The sequence below is a fragment of the Nicotiana attenuata genome, chromosome 2, assembly GCF_001879085.1.
Source record: "Nicotiana attenuata strain UT chromosome 2, NIATTr2, whole genome shotgun sequence".
Classification (NCBI taxonomy): Eukaryota; Viridiplantae; Streptophyta; class Magnoliopsida; order Solanales; family Solanaceae; genus Nicotiana; species Nicotiana attenuata.
Genome location: NC_031990.1, coordinates 53,852,886 through 53,875,553, shown reverse-complemented (window position 1 = coordinate 53,875,553; position 22,668 = coordinate 53,852,886). Strand labels below are relative to the sequence as shown.

The 22,668-nt window shown below is 36.3% G+C and overlaps 1 protein-coding gene across 1 annotated transcript; it reads left to right on the top strand.

The window, feature by feature from the left end:
• LOC109210238 (lysine-specific demethylase JMJ25-like) lies at window positions 569–17,120 on the top strand. The gene is made up of 14 exons (XM_019373621.1): window positions 569–1,918; window positions 2,006–2,118; window positions 3,235–3,334; window positions 3,438–3,579; window positions 4,174–4,237; window positions 4,325–4,434; window positions 4,553–5,052; window positions 6,059–6,388; window positions 7,121–7,501; window positions 14,780–14,852; window positions 14,922–15,007; window positions 15,764–15,883; window positions 16,317–16,378; window positions 16,718–17,120. Exons 1-14 carry the CDS (start codon window positions 791–793, stop codon window positions 16,761–16,763), a joined length of 3,255 nt encoding a protein of 1,084 aa, XP_019229166.1. The 5' UTR covers window positions 569–790; the 3' UTR covers window positions 16,764–17,120.

Here is a 22,668-nt window from a genome sequence, read left to right as displayed (position 1 = left end):
CACCTAATTTGCATATTATGATATATGTCATACTTTTCGTATTACTCATAGTTGAATTATAATTTATAAATATTTTAAATAAATTATTTATTATAATTTTATGATTTTAATGTAATTTTTATAATTATTTTTTATTTTATACTATCTTAATATTCTTGAAATTAGTAAAATTTAAAGATCCGTGGGACTTACGCCCCATGTCTCAGGACTTACGTCTCGCCTCGTCAGAGGTAAAACGCCTCGCCCCACGCCCCCGCCTTTTAAAACATTGTATATGACATGCTTTTACTTTTTCTTATCTATTTCAAAAAGACTAATATTTTTTTCTTTTGTGCCAACAATTAACCTTATTTTCAACGCTACTCATTTTAAAAAATAATTTTGATACTTTATATATAATTGATTTTAATTCAAAAGTCACCATTTATTTTTTAAAACTTTATAATACTCAATAACACTTTCACACAAAATGAGATAGTAAAGTAGTAGTATTATTTTTATCAAGTATGGATAGTGATCACGATTTTAGCATGGAAAATTACAATAAACTATTCATGTCATGCCGAAACTTTCATTTGAGAAGGAACTTTTGTGTTGATCCCAATTCTGGAACTTCCTTTCCAGAATGTATTTCTCAGCACTGATTAATGCTCTACATAGTACTACACACGAAAATCAAGACAAAATATGAAATCCTTTCCTCTCTATCCTTTCACTTTCCCTCTAAAAACTCATTTTCAACAAAACCGTACACAACCCAAACATTAACCAGTACGATCAACACGTCCGAATGAGGCCGGGGAAAGAGGAGGACGAGTGGTGGAACGACGAAACGATTATGGAGCTAGGGTTAAAGCCGCCGGAGGATCTCCGTTGCAGAAGGTCAGACGGCAAGAAATGGAGGTGCAACGGCTATAGGATCCAAGGTAAATCCCTGTGCCAGAAGCATTTTCTTAAACCACGTATAGAACATTTACGCCGCGAGAAAATCTCTTCCGGAAGGGTTTCAGCAGTCAAGAGGGCGAGAAAGAGAGAAGAAGATGAGTCGTCAACCGTAGTGAAACCGCAGAAGAAACCGCGGGTAAGACGCAATCTAATAAGGGACAGCGATACGAGTGATTCTGGTGAGGGTGAGACGCATGGTTTAAGTGAAGAACCAGAGAATGTAAAGCCTGTGAAGAAATCTCCTTTATGTGAGACGAAAATAGGGAGAAATGAAGAAGGTTACGAGGAGAATGAAGTTGCTACATCGTTGAGGATGATGAAAGATAGTAGTGTGAAAGTTGAAAATAAGGATAGTTTAGATGATCAGATAAAAATAGGGGGTAAGGGTGAAAAGAAGGAAGGTCTGTTGTTTAATGAGGGATTTTCGGGTAGGAAAGAGGAAAAGAATGTCAGTGCCAATGAATCAGAGAAGAAAGATTGTTCCAATTTGATCAAATCTGCTGGAAAGTGTGTCACAACTGAATCTTCTTCGAAAGAAAAGGATAGAATGAAAGGGATTTCACAAGAGGAAGAAGAACGTGGGAATGTTGAGAGGGATAGCTATGAGAATAAACCTGAAGGTGAGAAGGTTTGTGGAGTGGTTAAAAAAGGGATTGAATATGATTTAAGGAAAACGAGGTTGAAGGGGAATAGAGAGGATATTCCAAGTGCCGAGGAGGAGAAAGATGGTAACTTTTGTAATTTAAAGAGGAAGCATTCAGCTAAATCACTGGAATCTCTTGCAAAAGGTGTTAAAACTGCATCTTTACTTGGGAGAAACAATGGAAAATTACCAGAGAAGAAAAGAGTGGAAGTTTCTTTGAAAAAGCAGAATGATGATGAGCAGGATTACTGTGAAGATCCAAAGGGCGTAAAAAATAATAAGGGTAAAAACAAGAAGGTCGACAAAAGGAGGAGGCATTTTGATCCTGATGTGAGTTCATTTGCTCTACTCCGGACTTAATCTTTCTGTTGTAAGCTGTAATTACTGACCATAACTTGACATCATTTTACTAAGCAGAACTCAGATGATGATTGCCAGATGTGCCATCAGTGCATGAAAAGTGATCGAAAGGTTGTTAGGTGTCGAAAGGGATGCCTCAAACGCTATTGTAGCCCTTGTATTCAGAGATGGTAATGGTTTGTTGATTTTAACTTTGAGAGTTTCTCACTATTCTTGGCTACTGAAATTCTGTTTTTTACGTTAAAGAGTATTGTTCTAGGGTATCTAAGCTTCTTTTTTGGCGGCGTCTCATATTTCTACTGAACAGCGTACTTGTAGATTGATAGCGGAGAGGAATCCATTTTAGTGGCTTATGTTCTGTATTTTTACTAGTGCGCATCTGTGCTTTGGTTGGGAAGTTCACATGGAATAAGAATACTTGATAACAACTCCCTTATCAAATGCCTAAGTTACACATGGAAAATTACAATATTTTTGTCTGCTTTGTGTTTCTGAATGATTAGATAGATTAGTTCTTGATGTTGTTCCTTCTGCAGTCATTTAGTTGGTGTCATTCTGGTTTGTGGATGTACTTCATTCTAAGTAATGTTTTTTATGGACAACGTAACCATATTATATCCATGACAGCATTAGTGTTATGGGATGGGATGGAGGGTTTAATCTAAGGCAATGCCATCTTATCTTTTACATGGCTGTGTCTCTCAGATGTTTGGTAAAGCACAGAGCTAGATCAAGTGGAGGTTGATCCACAATAGCGATATCTTGCCCAGCTGAATGGTCTAACTGGCTCAGCTGCTCAGTCACCGGATATTTTAGTGTTTACTGAGGGGATACTTTTGGAGAACTTCTTAGTAGAATGCCAATTAATTCTCTTTTCTCCACAGGGTGATATTGGAGTAACCTATTCATGAATCCTCCTCCTACTGACTAGCTTGAAAGATGTATCAGACTTGTTAACAACTGCTATTCATGCTTCCTGGACATTGCAAATGTCTTTTTTTCTCTTTTTCCGTTGACTACATTATGAATTTATTGATTTAACTTAGTAAAGATAATCAGGGGCCTCTTATAGTTTGAAACTGTAATTAAATAACAAAAATACTGCTGAACAAGCGCCCATCTGAACGTAGAATCTGTTGGCTATTTCAAACATGCACACACGCACATATACATATATTTTTATTTTGTTGGTAGGTGATCTATTTGCAAACATTTTTCTCTTCAAATCATCAATATATGTACGTGATCTATTTGCAAACATTTTTCTCTTCAAATCATCAATGTAGGTACCCTCATCTGTCAGAGGAAGCAATTGCTGAGCAATGCCCATTTTGTCGTGAGAACTGCAATTGCAAAGATTGTTTACGCAAAAATATTGTCCCTAAGGTTAGATTTCGCCACATATGTGTTTCTTCATTCCACTTTCTGCTACAGACCTCCGGGCTTGTGATGCGGCATGTTGATGCATTATCTGCTCCTTACACTACAGGATCCAAAATATTTAGGAATACCACTGGAAAACAACGAAAAAATTATATGCTTGAAGTATCTTGTGAATGCACTTCATCCATTTTTGAGAGCATTTATCCGTGATCAAACCATAGAAAAGGAGATGGAGGCAAAGATAAAAGGTATCATGCATACCATTCTTTTTCATGGTCTCCTGCTATTTGTCCACATGGTCTTTATTCTGAGGTATTATTTGGTCCTTCTTGGGTTGACTAGTTTGCACAAGTTTTCTGCTACCATGCTTATTGGTGAAAGCATTGGAAGCTTGAAGAAAGCTTAGAGGCCAGACCAAAGTTCATAGGGCAGTAATTTGAATTCAAGTTACTAAATCTTATTACCTTTCTAAGAAGTCTGACTTATTACCAAATAGTTGGGAAGCCTTTCGAATGGGGTGCAGTAACTTAGCAATGCCTGAGATACGTTTCTTTGTAATAACTACAACATAGTGCAACTTCACTTGAAATATTATTTCTTTCCATTTATATATCTTTGTCAGCTTGATACAAAACTTTAATCCCGTTTCCATGAGCGCTTAAGTGGGGGGTGGATTTACAAGATATTATTACTTGAAGAAACTTTGGTCATTTTTCTAGGTGGGAAACTTCCTGTGATGTGGTGATTTTTTGTCGTTATTCTGCTGCTATTTCCTGGTGAATCTTTGTGTATTGACAAAGTATTTATCGATTATCTCATTTAAAGTGGTGGCTATGGTGCAGGATTGTCACTGTCACGGGTGACGATACCAAAAGCTACCTGTTATGAGGATGAGCGCGTTTACTGGTATGTCCCTTTCTTTGACTTGCACTATTTCTCCCTTTGTCCTGGTTTGTCGTCCCCATTCCCTCAATATGCTATGTTTCATCGCAGTAACAATTGCAACACCTCCATTGTTGATCTCCATAGAAATTGTTCGATTTGTTCTTATGATCTCTGTCTGGCCTGCTGTCAGGAAATTCGAGAAGGTTGTTTTCTTAGAGGTGAGGTAGTGGTATTTGTTCAGTTTCACAATAGATGAAAATCTTACCTGCTAGGAGGAAAATCAATTGCGTCATGTTTACCTTGTAAAAATTTCTTCCTTCTTGACCAATAATGCAGATTGTGCAGAAGAAGATAGAAAGCTCCCTGAGTGGAAAGCGACAGAAACTGGTGATATCCCTTGCCCACCAAAGGAAAGAGGTGGTTGTGGAAATAATCGCCTGGTTCTTCAGAGTTTCTTTGGTGAAAAGCGGATTCAACAGATAAAGAGGGAGGTTGAAAACTTAGTCAAAGCAAATTCATCTGCCAATGAGACCCGCTCCATTGAAGAACATTGTACCTGTAACTCTAAAAGTAGAAGAAAAGCAGCTTCCAGATCCGGTTCTGATGACAATTATTTGTTCTGCCCTTCTGCAAAAGACATACAGGAAGGGCACCTGGAACACTTCCAGACACATTGGAGAATGGGAGAACCTGTTATTGTAAGCAGTGTTCTTGAACTTGCGTCTGGATTAAGCTGGGAACCAATGGTCATGTGGCGTGCATTCCGTAACATAGCAATCAAGGAGGGCTCATCAGATTTGGTGGTGACAGCAGTTGATTGTCTTGATTGGTGTGAGGTGCATCATCTTTGATGGTCCCTTCTCTTTTATTTCCTGTCTTACTGGACTCATAATCTTTTGTTAGAACTTGCGCTTCATATTTTAATCTACAAAACTTTAAGAGTTCAAGCAGGATGTAACCGAAACGAGTAGGTAATTCCTGAATTACAACATTATATTTATATTATGCAAGTGCACATTTTTCTATGAGATATGAGAGATATGTAACCAGTTACTATCATGTGCTCCTTTTTTTCGTTTAGTTTCCAGGTCTTTGAAGAGTCATATATTCCGAATATGAGTTATTGCTATGATGTCCAGTTGCCATCTGGCAGTAGGTTTCCTTTCATATAAGTGATATCAATTAATGTTATGGGTTTTGCATAATTTATTCCTCGGATGCAATTAGCTATAACTTCCGTATTGGTGCCAAACAATGATATTTAGAGAATCCAATGTAGCTTTCAGATGTCGCAGCCTGGGGGTTGTGTGATCTAACTCAAGCCTGAAATTGATATGTACAAACTTGAGGCAAGATAATCCTTCTTCTTTATCCATTTTTTTCCTTTTCTGATACGCAGTGATGCTAGTGTTATTGATCATGCGCCAAATTGATTCATTAGTTAATTTGTTATGCTCTGAAATTTTATATAACAAGAGCAGAAAGAGGATCTCATCAAATGTTTAAATACGTATTCCTACAGTCAGAGTGGCCTTTTAATGGCCTACCGGTTATTTCAAAATAAAGTGTCTAACACTTTGGCAAGTCCCAAATGAGTAGTGATGCATTAAATGGGAGGGAGATGTTTGTTGATGAGATGGGAAATTATACCACTACATGGTCTGCCTATAAAAAGATCATCAGAGAATTCATGCTAGGTTCAGTTGAAATATGATATTGTTAGTTCAGGAAGTTCATGCTTCTTGGTTGATTGAATCACCATGGCTCTAAACTAGCTGATTAAAATGTGTCTTCAGTTAATCGACACTAAGATAAGCTTCACTCTATCTTCATGTCTTTCAGGTGGATATAAATATTCATCAATTTTTTAAGGGTTATGTTGAAGGTCGAAGGCACCCAACTTTCTGGCCCGAAATGCTTAAGCTTAAGGACTGGCCCCCATCTACAGAATTCGAGGAGCGGTTGCCACGGCATGGAGCAGAATTCATTAGAGCCTTGCCATACAAAGAATACACACATCCCCATTCTGGTATTCTTAATGTTGCTTCCAAACTCCCAGATGGTATACTGAAGCCAGATCTGGGTCCAAAAACATATATAGCATATGGATTTGCCGAGGAACTTGGACGCGGAGATTCTGTGACAAAGCTTCATTGTGATATGTCTGATGCGGTAGGCATTATGAGTTGAATAGTTGGTCTCCAGCACATTAATTACTGACCTTTGATGTCATTGTAAGCTGTTTAAGTCTTATGCTGGAACACACTTAAGTGAAGACAGGCCTGGAGGGGTGGCTATACAAAACTTAGTTATTAATTTAACATAGTGTCAATTGATCTAGCATAATTACTTTTAAACATATTAAATCTCCTGTTGCTATAAACCTAAGTTTTATTTTTGAAAGCAACAGAAGAAGGTGAGGAAGAAAAAGAAAATCAGGTTCTACTTTATATCCAGAACATAATTGATTATACTGGATTTGCTGATAAAAAATAATAATACTGGATTTACACAAAGAGCTACTGAACTTGGAGAAACGTATAGCGAACTCGGAGAAGCTTCTACTTATGGAAAAGATACAGGAGTTCTCAGGACTAGAACTATTGTTTCACATGCAATAACACAAAGAATATACTTTTCTGGACATAAGTTTCCCAGATGAAAGATCAATTTTTATGCCTAAAAGTATAACTATTAAGGTGGGCTCTATATTCACCTTCAAAACTGGAGACCTGCAGAATCTTGCATTGACAACTCAATGCAGGGATTTCCTTCTCCTAAACCTGGTGGTATTTTTTTGTAAATCTGAAGAACTTAAAATTACCTTTTTAATATAGTTTCACACCATTTTCCAGTCTTATTTTAATTGTAAAAATTAACTTGCTATTTTTCTTCATGTTGCAGGTGAATGTTTTAATGCATACTGCTGATGTATCTATCGACAAGTGGCAGCTTTCAAAAATTGATAAGTTGAAGCAAAAATACGCTCAAGAAGAACTGTATAGTGCCAATAGAGATGATCATCCAGTTCCTAAGAGTGATTTTGCATCTGCAAAACAAGAAAAAGCGAGTGATTCTTTTCCCTCTGAGCAGAGTGTGCAATTGGAGGGCAGTTTATCTTCTGATCAGGTGGTTGCTCTTGGAAACAAGTTTGACGGATCAGAGGAAGAAAATGGTGGTGCAGTCTGGGATATCTTTAGGAGACAGGATGTTCCCAAGCTCGAGGAATATCTTAAAGAGCACTACAAGGAATTCAGGCATACACTTGATTCTCCGGTGGACCAGGTGCATACCTCATTAATGTGAAGCATATGCATAAGTGTGAAGAAAGAATTTCCTTCAATCCATTAAATGTGTCCTACTTTGACTTGTTCTAATATTAAGAGTAATAATTCGAATCAATATTTTGTTGATAGTTTGGTAGAGAAATATGAAATAGTAGTTTGAAGTGTGAAATGGATAGTTAATTGTAAGATGTCATGTCAATTTTGATGGTATCGTTTAGTTGCATTTATTTGAATTGTTGGATGAGAGAAACATATCATATAAAGAAAGAGATAAAGTAGTAGGGATTAAACCAAAAGAGTAAAAATGGTCACCTTTATAGGGATGAGTGTCTCATTGATATGTTTGCAATCTCACTATACTATTTTCGTGTTGTTATTATTATTGTCATTATTATTATTATTATTATTATTATTGTTATTATTACAGCTTCATCATCATCATCGTCGTTATTATTATCGTTGTTATATTTGTTATTTTTTTATAAGGTAAATAGTTTTATTGATGTTGGGAGAAAAACCTCTTGTATACAAGTATACCAAAGAGTAGAGAACATTGGAATATGCTTGTCTACAAAAGTCACCAATCATCTATACAAGTAGGGAACTTGTAGGTGCACCAAAATGGAACTAAAAACCTGAGGTCATGGTATAATGGGAACCCAACATGTTTTTCTGCAAGTACAATGGGTTTGCAACATGGGGATCATCTATGGGACGTGCTATTCATACCGGTAATTGAAGCACTTGGCAAGATGATGGATATGGCTATGACGGTTGAGTATCTAAAACTATGCAGCAATAAGGGAACAAGTACAGGTATATAATCTGAACAATGTGGAAGGACTGGCAGAGAGAAAAAGAAAAGTCTTCTTAAACAACATCTAATATGTAGGACTACTAGACAAACAACTCTATCTGGAATGATGAGGACAATTGACGTGAATATTTCCATCCATGGTCAACATCTCCGGCCAACTGAGAGCATTCATTTATTAGCTATTTAGTATGGCAAGGTGCAATTGTGTTGGATCAAACTTTCAGGAGGAACTGACAAGATTAATTAATGGAAGAACTCAATAGGTTGTTGGAAGTTCTATGCTAGCAAAATCTTTCATTAATGGAAAGGGACGCTTGGAAATGGGAAAGCAATAGAGACGGGACGTTGGGCATTCGCATTCTAGTCCTACTAACAACATGTTATTTGAGAGGGAGAATAAGCAACTTCCCCTCACTGCAATTTGGGTTCCCAGATTGCGAAGACAAGTCTCATTTTCGTTACGACGACAACATTGAGTTCCAGTTTAACAATTTGAGGAATTTATATAAGCTGTTGCTTCTCATATGGAATGTTTACCACTTATTACTATACTTATCTGATGACATATCAGGTGTTGTACACATTATCTAATAGTTCGGAATTGAATGACTAATGCCACAAACAGTGAAATATTTGATACTTGGATTGAAATATAGAAGGGCATAGAAAAAGAAGGAAAGCAAGGGAGGTGGTTCCATTGGCGATATGGATAAAATGTAAGGGAGGAAAAGAAGAGCGTTTTTGTTGAGATGGTTAAAGTGACAGCTGGTGACAGTTGTACAGATAAAGGCTTGAAGGGTGACAAAGTAAATTAGGTGACAGCTATGTATGCTAGCAAGTTAGTTAATTAGTTAGTGATTAGAAGATAGTTATATATACCCCACGTGTACAGTGAAAAAGGCTGATAAGCCATTGTATTTTCTTCTCCATTTTTGCTCTGTAATTAAAGGTTGTTTCAGAATCTTCTTCTTCTTCCTTCTTCGATTCAATCTCAGCTTCAATTCTCCACCCTCTAATGGTGGATTTTATCATGGTATCAGAGCTTGAGTGATTCGATCGAGGACAGAGCAATTCTATTTCTAGCTTTGTGAAAACAATACTGTAAGTTCATAGATTTTTCTTCTTGAGTTGAAATTGAAGCTCAACAATGGCGAATTTAGATATTGATAACCCTAGGCATCCGCTATTCCTGCAACCATCCGACAATCCTAGCAATGTGATAATTTCAATTCAGTTGAAAGGAACGGAAAATTACTCCGTCTGGAGTAAAGCTATGGTTATTGCGTTGCGAGCGAAGAGGAAATTAGGGTTCATTGATGGAAGTTGTACAAAGTCTCAGTTCACTGAAGATTTGGGCGAGGACTGGGAGAGAGTTAATGCAACAGTGTTGACATGGATCATGAACACCGTATCTCCAGAATTGGTAAATGGCATTGTGTATGCTGAAAATGCTCATGAAGTCTGGTTGGACCTTGAATATCGATTCAACAAAGTCAATGGTTTTAGAGTCTATAATCTCCAGCGAGAAATAGCCACAATCTCTCAAGGTACCTCTAGTATCTCTGTTTATCACTCTAGGTTGAAGTCGTTATGTGATGAATATGGTTCTCTTATACCTTCACTCCCAGTTACTGCTGGTACACGGGACTTTATCGAACATTTAGAACAATAAAAGCTTTTTCAGTTCTTAATGGGATTAAATGAATCATATGGAGCAATTAGAAGTCAAATTCTGCTGCAATCTCCATCACCTTCAGTTAGTCGTGCATTTGCAATGTTAATAAATGAGGAGAATCAAAGAAAAGTCTGTGTGTCTAATTCTCATATTAGCTTAGCAAATGAAATGAATGAATCTACATTTTTCATGAGTACAAGGTGAAATCAGTCAAAGTTTAAAAGGCAAAATGATTTGTACTGTGAGTATTGCCACTTCAAAGGTCACTCAAAGGATACTTGTTACAAGTTACATGGATATCCACCTGGATACAAAGGAAGAAGACAACAATAGTACAAGCAGGCAAATGCAGTTGTGAATAGCAGTAGTCATGTTCAAGAGAATGCCATAAACAAAGGAAAAGCTGAAATGCCTCAAGGAATGTCAAACCTTTTCACTGAAGAGCAGTATGGGCAGATAATGAGGTTACTGAACAAAGACAAGGCAGAGGAGCACACAGCTAATATGGCAGGTAATGATAATTCAAGTTTGTTGAAAGACTGTAGGGATCCTTGGATTATAGACACTGGAGCAACAGATCATATGGCTTCAAACCAGTAATATGTTGGATGATATAGTAAAGTTACCTGAACATAGAAGATGTAGTATTAGCCTGCCAAATGGTAAGTCTGTTCCTGTTACTTATCAAGGCAGCTATAAACTTACAGGCGATGAAACCATACATGATGTGTTGTGTGTGCCTGAATTTAAATATAACTTGCTGTCAGTTTCTAAACTGACAAGAGAGTTACAATGCTCAGTGAATTTTTTCCCAACATTTTGTGTCTTCCAGGACCTGTTCACTGGGAAGGTGAAGGGGATTGGTAAAGAGAAAGGTGGCTTGTACCTCTTAATTCCAAGGAAAACAGACAAATGCAAAGAAATCCAAAGGATTAGGAGTTGTCTTGCAGCATGAGTGAAGATTGATGTTGAAACCTGGCATAAAAAGCTTGGACATATTCTAGCAGCTGTCATGAAGAAGCCGGATGTTATGAAGAATAAAGACTTACTAGATTGTAGTCTCAATAATTGTACTGTATGCCCTTTGGCTAGACAGATCAGAAGACCTTTTCCTCTTAGCAATAGTAGAGCAAGTGATATTTTTCAATTGGTTCATGCAGACATTTTGGGGTCCATATAGAGTTCCAACATACAATGGGAATAGATACTTTTTAACACTTGTAGATGATCATTCCAAGATGATTTGGGTGTTTTTGATGAAATTGAAGAGTGACACCATTGTCTTGTTGAAATAATTCTTTAAACTTGTGCATGTGCAGTTTGGGAAGACAATTAAAATGTTAAGGTCAGATAATGGTGCAGAATTTTTTAGCAAAGAATGTAAGGATTTCTTATCTAGTTCTGGAGCTCTTCACCAGAGCAGCTGTCCACACACTGGAGTGGTGGAAAGGAGACATAGACACATACTAGAGGTGGCAAGAGCATTGAGGTTTCAGGGGAGCACTCCAATACATTTCTGGGGAGACTGTGTGTTAACAGTTGTCTATCTTATAAATAGGATACCATCCTCAATTTTGGGGGCAAGTCTCCTTATGAGATGTTTCATAAGTCCAAGCCAAGTTTGTTGCATTTGAGTGTTATGGGTTGTTTGTGTTATGCCACAGTCACAGAGAAAGTCGACAAGTTCTACCTAGAGCTGTAGCAGCAGTTCACATGGGATACTCAATCTCTCAGAAGGGCTATAGGTTGTATGATCTCAAGGCCAGGAGATTTTTTGTGAGTAGAGATGTGACTTTCAAGGAGAACATTTTTCCTTTTCAGTCAATGAAGAGAGGTGTAGACTTGCCACTGTTTCTGGAGATAAATGATGCTCAAGCAAATATCTCAAGGACAACTGCACCAATAGTAGATCAGGGAGTAAATGGAGCTGATGCAGGACATGATGCAGCCTCCACAATTGAACCTCCACTTGATGAACCGGCCTGTGATACTCAGTTAGCAGCAATTAATGAGCACAACTCTGATGAACAACTTCAGCATGCTGCATTGCCTATAAATGACCCTACTGAACCACCAGTTCCATTGAGGAGATCTTTAAGAGATCCAAAACCACCAATATGGCTGAAAGACTATATTTGTCCATGGAAGACAAGCTCATCCCCCAATTGCATCTATCCTATGTCCAATTATTTAGACTACTCTTCTCTTTCACCAAAATACCAATCCTTCTTAGCTGCTACCTCTGAGACAGAACCTGCATCTTATGCTGAAGCAATGCAGAACCCTAGATGGGTTGAAGCTATGAAAACAGAAATTGATGCTCTTTGACCTCAACAAGACATGGGAGGTAGTTGATGTACCCAAAGGCAAAGTTCCTATTGGCTGTAGGTGGGTGTACAAGATCAAGTATAAATCCAATGGGGAGATTGAAAGATTTAAGGCAAGATTAGTGGAAAAGGGTTACAGTCAGCAAGAGGGACTAGACTACCAGGAGAGATTCTCTCCAGTAGTTAAAATGGTCACAGTTAGGGTGGTTATTGCTCTTGCAGCCATGAATCAATGGAATCTCTACCAAATGGATGTCTATAATGCTTTCCTTCAAGGTGATCTTGAAGAGGAAGTTTATATGCAACTCCCACCTGGTTTTGGTAGTCAAGGGGGGAACAAGGCATGCAGACTACACAAATCCTTATATGGACTAAAACAAGCATCAAGACAGTGGAATTTGAAGCTCACTGAGGCACTGATTAATGCAGGCTTTGTACAGAGCAAGCATGATCATTCTTTGTTCAGGAAGAATGCTAAACTTGTCATCATCCTTGTTTATGTTGATGACCTCCTTATCACAGGTAATGATGCTGACATGATCCAAGAAGCTAAGACAATCCTTCATAAGGCATTCAGAATCAAGTATTTGGGCCTTTTGAAATACTTCTTGGGGATTGAAGTTAGCAGATCCCAAAAGGGCATATTGTTGTGCCAAAGGAAGTATACAGTGGAACTAATAGCAGAGCTGGGCTTAGCAAGGTCCAAACCTGCAATCACTCCAATGGAGCAGGACAGGAAGTTACAGTTGAGTATGATACACACTGCACTTGAAGGATGATCCAGCACTCACAGATGTCAAAGGATATCAAAAGCTCATAGGGAAGCTTTTGTATTTGACATTAACTAGGCCTGATATTGCTTACACAGTACAGACTTAAAGCAAATTCATGCAAGCTCCTAAGAAGTCACACTTAGAGGCAGCACATAGATTGGTGAGATACCTAAAGAATGAACCCGGATTGGGCAAGTTGTCCAAATTCAAGGAAGTCAGTAACAGGTTACTTGGTGAAATTTGGGAAGTTCTTAATCTCATGGAAATCAAAAAAGCAAAGTACAGTAGCAAGAAGTTCAACAGAATCAGAGTACAGGAGTATCGCATTGACAGTGTCTGAATTGATTTGGCTGCTAGGAGTTTTCAAGGAACTGGGAGTTGAATTGCCTATTCCAATTCAGTTGTTCACTGATAGTAAAGCAGCAATGCAGATAGCAAGCAATCCAGTATTTCATGAACGAACTAAGCATATAGAGATCAATTGTCACTTTATAAGAGAAAAGGTGCAAGAAGGATTGGTCCAGCCTATGTATGTTCCAATGGGAGAACAGGCAGCAAATTTGTTGACCAAAGGGCTTGGAAGTGTTCAACATCACCATCTGACATGCAAGCTAGGTGTTTTGAACATCTTCATGGCACCTTGAAGGGGGGTGTTGAGATGGTTAAAGTGAAAGCTGGTGACAGTTGTACAGATGAAGGCTTGAAGGATGACAAAGTGAGTTAGGTGACAGTTGTGTATGTTAGCAAGTTAGTTAATTAGTTAGTGATTAGAAGATAATTATATATACCCCACGTGTACAGTGAAAAGGGCTGATAAGCCATTGTATTTTCTTCTTCATTTTTGCTCTGTAATTGAAGGTTGTTTCCAGAATCTTCTTCTTCTTCCTTCTTCGATTCAATCTCAGCTTCAATTCTCCACCCTCTAATGGTGGATTTTATCAGTTTTAGTGCGGGAGAAGGAAGAGAAGGTGCTGGCTTGGAGTGGTACCCACTTATGTGGGTTGTTTGGAGAGAGTGAAATAGAAGAGCTTGCGAAGGTGTAGAGATGAACTTTGTTCAGTTGAGTAGTAGCCATTTTGTAAAAAAACATCTATTTTTGTAGGTTTTCTATTTTTTGTTTTGGGTATACCTCTTGTATACGGGTTTTGCGCACATCTTAATGAAATTTATTTACTTTATAAAAAAGAAGAAGAGCGTTTTAGGGAATTGGAAGCTCTTATGTGAATATGTGGTTTGCTTCATTTTCTTTACACTTTTGGAGTACATGAGACATTCCAGTGAGCTGTGAGGATTGGATGTTTTTCTGTAGAGAAGCATGTCTCATTCCATGATCTTGTCATTTTTGTGCATAACTTGTATATGCCGTGTTTTTCTCCTCAATCACATAAACAAATGATATATCCTTGAAAAAATAAAGAAAGCAAAGTACATTAGTATAGCCAGTGCATGCTGGCTGGTGATAGTTGTGTTATCTTCTTTACTTTGCTGATCATTAACTTGTAAAGTGCAATATGTAGTTGCAAGAATTATTTTTTCTATCAAATTCTTTAACTCTTTCTCTGGTCAATTTTTTTTTGGTCGTAAATAGAACATACACATTCCGATACTGCTAAGTCATTTAAGGATTTATCTAATTGAAATGTTCGTCATCAATGATCATTGTTTTGTTAATTTAACTTTGTAGGTTGTTCATCCAATTCATGATCAAGTTTTCTACTTAACCGCATATCACATGAAGAAACTCAAGCAAGAGTTTGGTTAGTGCGTTACCTATTTAAACTTCATCGGTCTTGTGCTTTCCTTAGTAACTTATTTTGGTACTATAGGCATTGAACCGTGGACATTTGTACAAAAACTTGGAGAAGCAGTTTTCATACCTGCTGGTTGTCCCCATCAAGTTAGAAATCTTAAGGTACAATATTCTTTTGTCACTTTTATGCCATATCATTCTTAATCATGAACCTAATTATAGAAGCTATTTCACATGTACCATATTGCTTGCTTCGTCCACAGTTCCCAACCTGATAAAAAATGTCCAGTCACGCACAAAGAAATTGGGGAAAATGAACCAGAGGCATAAGAAAAGATTGGAAAATTAACTTATTTTCTTTTCACTATGGGTTTGGCATGATAGATTTCTTAAAACAACTCTGTGATGTTTATTTTCTCATCTTCATGCACATCCATGCTACATGAACCTTAACACTGTCTGCTTATAATCTTCTGATGTCCTTTGGAATTTTATAGTGGAAACCTTTTAATGCAAAATGTTAACGATGGAACTCAACATACAGTCATCACATATCTGATTGATAGCAAATATTCTGTACCTAGTAACAGCTATGAATTTTTGTTTTTGCTGTAACTCATTTTTTCGAGGCTACTTCTTGCTTATGCAATCAATTGCATTACTGGAACTATCAAAGTGCATATCACCACAATTGAACTCTTACATAAACTTTTAAGTTACAACTGTGAACTGTTCCTGGCTATTACAATTAGCAGCTTGAACAGGAAGTGTGGTGTGGTGAAATATTTCTGATCTTGGTTTAATTACACACTAGCGAGACACATGAATAAATTTATAATGTTTCTTGCTTCTTCGGTATCATGATTCTGTTTTCCCCTTTTATCTCATCTGCCTCAATCCTTTTTTTGGGGGCATTAGTCATGTATAAAGGTTGCTCTTGATTTTGTCTCACCTGAAAATGTGGGCGAGTGCATTCGCTTGACTGAGGAATTTCGTCTTCTTCCCGGAAAGCACAGGGCTAAAGAGGACAAATTGGAGGTGAGTTCTATTTTTTGATTCCAGAGGCATGCCAAATACTTCTGTTGATGATCTTCAGTAACTCTTTAAATTTACTCGAGCTAATCAATAATTTAGGTGTTACAGTGGGGATCTTCAGTAGTAGTTGAGCTAATCAACATATTAGTCGTAGCTCTGTGGAAGGAGAGGTTATGCCTAGATGAGAATAAACTGAAATATAAATCAAGCTAGTGGTGAGGACAAATTTTGCTGTTTGCTGAACATAGAGGAAGAACATTGTAAAGTGAAATTAGGTGGTGAATTGGTCGAGGAAAACTGGAAAAAAAGAGGGGGCGGAAAGTACAACTTATACCTTTTTATTATTTGAATTTTAAAGTTTTCCTTTTTGTTTATGAAGTTCGTTACCAGTATTTGCTGTGGGGGTATAAAATTTCATGTTCGCCTTCTGCATTAGGTGAAGAAGATGGCTTTATATGCACTGGAGAAGGCTGTAGCTGATCTAAAGGATCTTGAATGGTGAGTGGAATAATTCATTTTTTCCCCATCTTAGTGAATGCACGTATTAGCAATTTATCTGTCTCTCTATGTTATTAATTGTTGTTGTAGTTGATATTTGAATTTTTCTTTCTTATTCCTTACCTCCTACACTATCACCATTTCGACTCTTGCACTAGCATAAATTCTTTGATATAGACATACTTGGTAAATTCTCCAGATAAAATGTTATATGGTTAAATAGGAATCTCTTTTCTCAGTTTTTGTATCTGCTAAAATTTCCGAGCTTTGCATTTGCTTCTTGTCTTGAATATGATTATTTTTCTCACTTACTGATAAAATTTATCTGGATGTGCTCAGTAATGACAGAATCAAGGTTCAGCAACCACATTTGAGTACTGAGTAGTCTTGTTCAAACTAAAGAGTGAGTGAAATAGTTTCATTCTGTCATCGATGTACATATGCTTGTGAAGCACCTGACTATTATCTGGTGATCATGAATAGAGTGCTACAAATGACTCCTGTATATCAATCTAATCTTTACTGCCTCAGCCAAAACTTGGATGCTAAGCACATTAGCCGTGATGCATCTTACAGTTCCAACTTAGAAACACTAGGAGATTCAGGGATCTACAGTGTCATTGCTGTCATTGGCAATATGAATGGTTTTTGTTTCACAGGGTAAACTAGCAAAGCTTTAAGCTTGTATCTTATTTTGAAACTTTTGTTGACCTGATTTAGTGGATTTGCCTTTTGAATCCAACGGTGTTTTGCCTTAACAACTGCATGATTTCTGCTATTAGGTCACTGCTGGGAGAAAGTACGTGCGTCTGTTCTCCTTTGCTTATGATATAGTTCAGACTATTTTTTTGTGCAAAGTTTTCTTAGGGAAAGTGATCCTTCTTGGTCCCTTTTTTCCTTATAGTTTCTGTTTTCTCACCACCCCATGCCCTCTGTATTAGGAGAGGTGGTGTGTAAATGTAGGCCTCTATTCTGTCGTCAATTTCACTTGTGTGACCACTGTCCACCCTGAAATCAGATAATTTGAGTAGTTCCTTATGCTTGATAATCAACTCAAGACAGTGTTAGAGTGCCTCTCTTGTTTTTAACCGTTAGTTGTAACAATCATGAACCTATTAGTCAATCTGCCATTTATTTTGTTAATAAATATTACGGAATTAGAAGAAACATTTATGTCCGTTCACTAAATTTAGGAATCAACAAAGCATAAACTTTTATCGTTTCGCGTCGATCCTTTTGAGTTTCAATTCTCTGATTCTCCTCGTCTCTTTTCCTTATCCTTGATCTTCACGTAGAAGCCCCACGTGAAAAACTATGCTTGCTTTGATTCTTACATTTGGTATTCTTTAATCTTCTTAGTTGTGTAGGGATCAAGTGTTTATATTTCCTTCCTTTTCTTAAATTAGATATTTGATATTGTTAATGTAATAACCTGACAAGACGGTGTAAGCAAGGGCGTACGCAAGAATTTTTGTAAAAAGTGTCGAAATTTATAAAAGAACAAGAATAATAACTTTAATTATCATACTTTTGGAGAAATATTTTTAATCTATTGGTTTTGTTGAGTCTTAAGTTAGAAAAGGTCTCGAGTTCAATTTTTCTTGAGGACAATTTTAACTATAGAGGCTCTCTCAAATATTTGTGAGCAAAATCAAGCAGATAACCAACGACAATTCATGTCAAGGGGTGTCATTTTTGACTACTTATCAGTTTTCTTACAGCATTAATACATATATGCAATAAAATTTTCCGACGAAGCGGTGTCATGTAACATTGTTTCATCAAATATGCATCCGCCCCGTGTCAGCGCCCCTACTTATAACCTCAAGGTCGTGGGTTCGAGTTAATGAGAGACTTCGAAGGAGGGGCGTTCGTGGTTCTGTCGATTTTTTCTTTATAATAGTCAAACCTATCATGCCTATTTACTAAATTTAAGAATCTAACAAAGAATAAATTCTTATTGTTTCGTGTCAATTCGTGTTGACACTTAAAGCCTTTGAGATAACGAATCACTTTTAAAGCTGCCTCCAATTATTTATCCTGTGAACAACAGTGGCTGAACTTACCCCACACTTAGGTTTCAGGCATATTCATATATGCTCATAATGTCTGCCGATTGACATTGATATTTGTATTTATTCAATTATTTTTCAAGCCAGGAACATGATCATGATTCCAATAAATATCAGTATATCACATAACAATAGTACTGATAATAAAAGATTAAAGTACATATAGAAAGATATAGTCAGACCTCTCTATAACAGCCAGGGGCAAATTTAGGGGTTCACCCGAACCCCCTTCGCCGAAAAATTACACTATGTGTATAAGAAAAAATCTGGTATTTGTCTCTATATATTATGTTTTGAATCCCCTTTTCACAGCCCAAAAGCATGGCTTAGTGGTTAAGGGAGTTCAAATCTATTATGAGGTCGATGGTTCAATTTTCACTAGTTACAATCTCTTTATATTTTTTAACTTATTCTTTTTTTGAACCCCTTTAGCAGAAGTCCTGCAACAACACTACGCTATAACATCCAAAAATATTCGGAACAAACGAGGTTGTTATAGAGAGGTGGCAAAACAAACTTTCTAACGTATTAATGGTTAAAAGAATAGAAGAAAGAAACTTCTCACGATTTGTCGAGAGCTCACGTTATGAACATGTCTTGCATGTGCTACCTTATTATCACTATTGTCGGTCAAGAAAATGAAAACAACAGAAGACAACTTGATTAGCTAATAGGAGTTGTTAAATTCTCCAATAAATTCCTATATTTTGTTGTCATGTAGTAATTAAAAGCTAAAAATAGTAACTTTTAAAATTATGTCACCAATATTAATTGAGAATACATATATAGTGATGTCACTTGATTGTGATATTAATGGATTCTGTTATTCCATGTGTACCTCTCCTTCAATACCTCTTTTGTAGCTATGAATCTAGACTTTATTTGTATTATTCCATTGCAAATTTGGGAATGCATTTTCATATTCGTAATTTGGACAAGTATAGGAAAAATAATAAAAATGTGCTTTAAGATAAGTATTTTCAATTCCCTTTTCTTTTCTTTTTAAACTATATTTAGGTGGAAACGGAAGGGGGAAAAAAGAGAAAGAAGGAAGATAACAATTGTGCATGGTGGAATGATATCAAGGGCATGGAGAAATATCAACTAAATACACCACAAACTTGTTTTTGGTTTGGAAAAGTGAATATATATACACTATGCATTTATTTTTATCTATTGAATAAAAATAAATATAGTTTAAAAAGAAAAGAAAAAGGGAATTGAAAATATTTATCTTAAAGGTACACATGGAATAACAGAATATATCATTACAACATTTTAGGCCTCTAGCCACTCCTGGGAAGTGTGGCCTAAGATGCCAAGAAGTGTAGCATTTGATCAAAGGTAACACTTTACGACTTTAGGCAACGCTTTTGGTAGGGTGGCCTAAAGTACCGTACCTTTGACTATTGGCTACGCTTTGTAGGTGTTGCCTTAGAATCCACGCTTTAAAAGTGTGGCCGATATGGTACAACGGCCACACTTATATTTTCTCATATAGCCACGCTTTAATGACATAAGGCTACACATTTGAAGCGTGATCTTTGTAACCATATAGACCATGCTTTTAAAGCATGGCATCTAAAGCAAAATTTATCATGAACAATGCCAGATTGACAATCCCTATGGCCACAATTTCTAAGAGTGGCAATTTTATCTACACTATAAAGTAATTTTTTAAATATTTAAATTAGCCATAATTTTGTGGTTAAAAAATTATATTTGTTTACATTAAGTTCTGTATTCATATTTATTTCAAGCATATACGTTATGATCTCAAGTATTAAATTTGATAATAAGTAACATAATAAAAATAATTAAAATGCATATAGTTGAAACAAACTTCAACAAAGAAACATAATTTGTGTACTACCCATAGTAATAAACCACTGCTTCAAGAAGCTCACTAGGAAAGAACTCTACGAAATCGGATGTAATATATATATATATATATATATATATATATATATATATATATATATATATATATATATATNGCAAAAATGTAAATTAACATACATTTTACTTGAAAATTCTGTGCACTTATCTCAACTTGCATCTGCAACTTAACTTACGATTCTTACTTTAGATAAGGATCAAATGTAAAAGTGCAATAGCTAGCCAAGATGAATTTGGTCCTAACATATATGGCAATCAATCTAGCAAATTAAAAACTGTTAATAATAATATCATAATTTCTAACTTCTTTGATTAGGAAGTGAACCAAAATCTCTCATAATTCTAACGGATATCAACTTATGTGAATTTCAAATCGACAATAATTTAATTGTAGGCTTCAGACAATTCTACTAAATAAAAAATAGACAGTTAAGAATAGTGCTTTACCACACAAAACAAAAGTTGTTCATGTTCCTCCCTTCCTAGGACCAGTGGGTATAAGGAAAAAAACTTAGAGATTTAGTAGGGGTGAGAAATTAATAGCCCCTCCCTTCGTAGGACCAGTGGGTATAAAGAAAAAAAACTACTGTATGCTAGCATTTTGGCTCCAAAAGTTGGGATAAAGTTTATGTTTTAGTGGATTTAAACCTATTAAGAACAAAAGGGGATTTGATACTAACTTCTCTTTCATGCCAGTGATAAAGTTATTGATCTTTAAGTGGGAGAGTTTTGTTTTTTAAGAATGAAACCCAATGATTTGGACCATTAAACTTCATGAGGCTTCACCATACATACCCTTTAACAAAGGACCATTCAAGGGAACCTCTTGAACTCAGCAGCTATGAACATATAGTTCATTGCATAAGGATGGTTGGAAGCAATGAAGTGAAAAGATAGCAATGGAACAGCAAAAAGAGTAACAAATCTGTTGATCCCTGAACATTGATCTGGGGTGAAGATTTTCCACCATTTTACTGAACCATAAGCAAAGATCATTGCTACATACAGTGGAACTACAGCAGTGAGAATATGGTAAAGGTCTGAAAGTGATATTATTTTTTTCTTAACTGATGAAACTCAGCAAAAAGACTCAATTTTTTTTAAGAGTCTTTGTAAATCCCAATTAGAATAACACAATTGCATGATTTTGTACTAGCGCTATCATGTAACAAAACCATCAAAAGCAAATAATTTAGAAAAGCATGGTTTTGTAAGTTAAAATTGAAGTAGTTTTTTGGAAGTGTGAAATATAAATACCTTTTCAAGACTCGGAGCATGAGTTGAGCCAGAAGAATGTCGTAGATTTTGGCCTCTTATAGCTCGTGCACTACTTGCATCAACCGGTGAAGGAGTATTAGATCCGGCACACCCTTGCATATCATGAAAATTCAATTCAGAGTTGTTTTGCATCAATTGACTAAGAATAGTTAAGATTTGAAAAGATAAAGAAATAAAAGCTCAAAAATATATTTGTGCAGACACATAAAAGAACAAGATATTTTTTTAAGTGAGACAAGTACTGCTATTGAACATTATACATAATGTAAACGTAAGTAGATAGATCACTAGCCTATTAAGAAAATAATTTAAGNAAAGATATCAATTTAATTAATGGTCATTTTCTTGACTCCCTTTTCCTTGACAATACCAAGGATGTCAAAAAGTTTTTCTTGGTACTTGTCTCCAATGCAGGGTTGTAGTATATCAATAATATGCAACATTGTGGCAGAAGCCATTGCATAAGGAAGGTAACCAATGATTCTATAAGCAGTAAATGTGTAAAGAAGCACCCTCTCACATCTCCTCACAAATTTTCAACAAAGACAGTTCTTCAATCCAAGCCTCCTAGTGATGTAATCAAGAAATGAAAATGGGATCACTGGATTCATCTTCCATTCTAGTGTGGAGAGAACCAACAGCTCCATTCTCCTTCTTCTACCTTTGCTTCCACAGTGAAAAAAATCCTCTTCCCAAGTGTCTTCTTCACAGTACAAAGCATCTAATAAAAATGGAAGCTTTTATGTTTCTTGATGAGGTTGAGTACTCATCTTCTTCTGAGAAGAAGAAGAAGATTACTTGTGTTTCTATTTACTTCATAATATTCAAGAAACTAAATAAAGGAATTAAACTCTTAGCCTTGTGGCTTCACCTGAGCCTGCAGCTTCTTTGTTGATAGTGTTGAAGGGGGCAAAAGAAAGAGACCGTGTAAAAGAAGAACAATATATAGACTTTCAGCACTCCTTCTCAAATTAATTTGAGATGCTAAGTGAAGTACTACAGGTTAAAAAAACTGAAAGACTTTTAAATGCAGCTCTAGAA